At 45.3% G+C, this 3,045-nt stretch overlaps 1 gene segment (V, D, J or C); it reads left to right on the forward strand.

The window, feature by feature from the left end:
• Positions 1-268: 268 nt before the first annotated feature.
• Positions 269-1,213, forward strand: LOC116584030. The segment is given in 2 exon segments: positions 269-381; positions 747-1,213. Coding segments are annotated over 2 exon segments (501 nt in total).
• Positions 1,214-3,045: the final 1,832 nt, after the last annotated feature.

Raw genomic sequence — 3,045 nt, forward strand, 5'->3', positions numbered from 1 at the left:
ATAGTCAAGGTCTCTGGAGCTTTCTCAGAAGGCAGGGCTATGACCACTGTGTCCTGCCACAGATCCTGATTATCACAGAGAGATCCTGCTTCCCACACAGGCAGTAGAGAATTTGTCTCTGTTAGTTTCCCTGCAAACACAGAAGCCATTTTAAGTTACTGCTCTCCCAGGAGAGGGACCTGAGCCCTGCCTTTGGCTGTTTCCTCTCTGCCACACCCACCACAAGATTTGCATATTGTCCCCTGGGGAGGACCTTACCTTGGAAGTCTGACATAAAGGTGAGCTTTGACCTTGTGTTTACTTACTAGGACTTATCAGTTCAGCATCTCAAAATGAGGTTCCCTTCTCAGCTCCTGGGGCTGCTGATGCTCTGGGTCCCAGGTAAGAGCAGAGGAGGGAGGAGATGGGACATTGGGGTGGGGAGGGTGAACTGTCTGGGTGCTGCTACTCCCTATCTGTGCTCTGTCCAGGGGTGAGATTGCCCTTTAAGAGGGGAATTTAGTTTTGAAATCCGTGAAAACTATGAGAAATTAAAGGGAACAAAGAACAATGTTTAATGAGATGCTGAAAAAAAATTGTGGCCACTCAGTGCCCTTCAATTCTCAGGTTATCCATGGAAACTGGATATATTTACAGTAGGAATCCAATCACAAAATATGATTTAGCCTAATATAAATGAAATTGTAAGTCATAATAATGGCTCATAATGTTTCTCCATAACCTGTACTTATCTCTCATTGTTGTAGGATCCAGTGGGGAGGTCGTGCTGACACAGACCCCACTCTCACTGTCAGTCACGCCCGGAGAGCCAGTCTCCATCTCCTGCAGGGCCAGTCAGAGCCTCGTACACAGTAATGGAAACACCTATTTGCACTGGTACCTGCAGAAGCCAGGCCAGTCCCCACAGGGCCTGATCTACAAGGTTTCCAACCGTTTCACTGGAGTCCCAGACAGGTTCAGTGGCAGCGGGTCAGGGACAGATTTCACCCTGAGAATCAGCAGGGTGGAGGCTGATGATATGGGAGTTTATTACTGCGAGCAAGGTACACATGCTCCTCCCACAGTGGTTCAGGCCCGAACACAAACCTCTCTGTTTGGTGGTCCCCACTGGGCATGTGTGTTGCCTGAGCAGGGAGCGGGCACAGCAGAGGCTCTGAGCTGGTGTCAGAGGCAGGTGCTGGGGAACTCAGGGCAGTAACGTGCAGCTGAGTGCTCTGGACCGAGTCCTGGCCCCTTGGCAGCAACAGTCTCAGCAGGGCACAACCAGCTGTGGAAGGGACATGATCAGCCTGTGGGCTAAACAGTGAGCTTGCAGGCAGAGCTGCCATAAACCTTAACCTGACACTCCTGGCTTGTGTGTAGGGGTCAGGAACAATTACTCAGCCTGAGGGTCAGAAACCTGAGACATATTTGTGGCAACACAATTACATACATTTTTGAGCTAACAAAGTTTGTGATATTTTCAGTAGGATAATATTTGATATTGTTCATAATTTATTATTGCTTATTTTCCCACTCTTTGAATTTCTTCTTTCCTAGTTCCGCTAACTATCTTTGTGCTGTATTCTTTTGATAACATTCTATACACACTAACCTCAAAGGAAATATGGCTGAGAATGATTAGTAAACTTTTTCTTGTAAAGAAAGCTCCCAGACTTGTAAACCCATAGCAGGAATAAGCTCCTAATCCTGTAAAGACGATGTCTGTATATACAATGAAATTTTACTCAGCCATAAAAAGAATGAAATCCAGCCATTTGGCACAACATGGATGGACCAATAGGGTATTGTGAGGTGAAGTAAGTCCAGAGAAAGGCAAACATCATATGATTTCATTTATATGTAGAAAAATGTAGAAATATGTAGAAATCTGGCTTCCAGATCGAGGTCCTGACTTTACTATTCAAATTTTAATCCACAGAAAACAATATCATGAAGGAGAAAACACTAGATATTGGTCTATCCTTGTGCTGGAACCAATGCACATCATTTTTTCCCCAACGTATTTTTAACATTATAAAAAAAAAAAAAGAAAAAAGACTTCTAGTGCAAAACCAGGAGCAAAGAGCAGACTGCATTTGTCACTAGAAAACATTTTAAATTTGGAAAGAACAGCAAAACAGATTATAAGAGTGAGGCAAACAAAAAATATGGAACACAGGAGAGATAAAACTCACCACCTGGACACCTTCTCCCTCAACACTCGCCCTCCAAACCACTGAGATGCACAGTAGACCGTGTCTCTTCTAAAAGTGTGCTGAGCTTCTGTGTTTCCCTGGCAGTCTGCTCACTGAGCTTCTGTCGCCCCCTTCTGCCTCTTCTAGACTTCTAGGCCTGCCTAAAAAGTGGAAGAACAGTGTTTGAAATCAAGATAGGTAGACTATGCCACTCTAGGATCACCCCTTGCGGCAGACAAACACCAGCCCCAAAGTCTCTCCTGGTTTCTGGAATATTTTAGCTCCCGCCTCCTAGAGCCTCTCACAGCCTGTCACAATTCCCGGTGGTTTCAGTATATGACCTTCCATTACCTGCTCTCTCAGTTGTTTGGCTGATTCTCCTCCAATTGTCTCTTCCCCACCCAATCTTGATCAGTCACTCTCCTGGCCATGCCTTAGGTGCGCCATCAGAAAATCATGACAAGTTCTCCAACAATACAATGCTGAGCATCTAGGGGGCACCTGGGTGGCTCAGTCAGTTGAGCCTCTGCCTTCAGCTCAGGCCATGATCCTGGGGTCCTGGGATGGAGCCCTGCTCAGCGGGGAGTCTGCTTCTCTCTCTCCCTTTGTGTGTCCCCAAGCTCATGAGCTCAGATATGATCGCTCACTCTCTCTCTCTTTCAAATAAATAAATAAATAAATGTTTTTAAAAAATGTTGAGTATCTCAGCCTTGACCCATTCTAAGAACTCTGCAGCGCAATCCACTGGGTATGCCACCACCAATAATTTCTGGATTTCATTACAGTAAGACCTGAAATCTATAGGAAAAATGTATGTTGTGTTTCCATAGAAATTTTGGCATCTCTGTAGCATACCTTTCCAGGTAAA

Source organism: Mustela erminea, unplaced genomic scaffold, assembly GCF_009829155.1.
Source record: "Mustela erminea isolate mMusErm1 unplaced genomic scaffold, mMusErm1.Pri scaffold_60_arrow_ctg1, whole genome shotgun sequence".
In the NCBI taxonomy this organism is placed as follows: domain Eukaryota; kingdom Metazoa; phylum Chordata; class Mammalia; order Carnivora; family Mustelidae; genus Mustela; species Mustela erminea.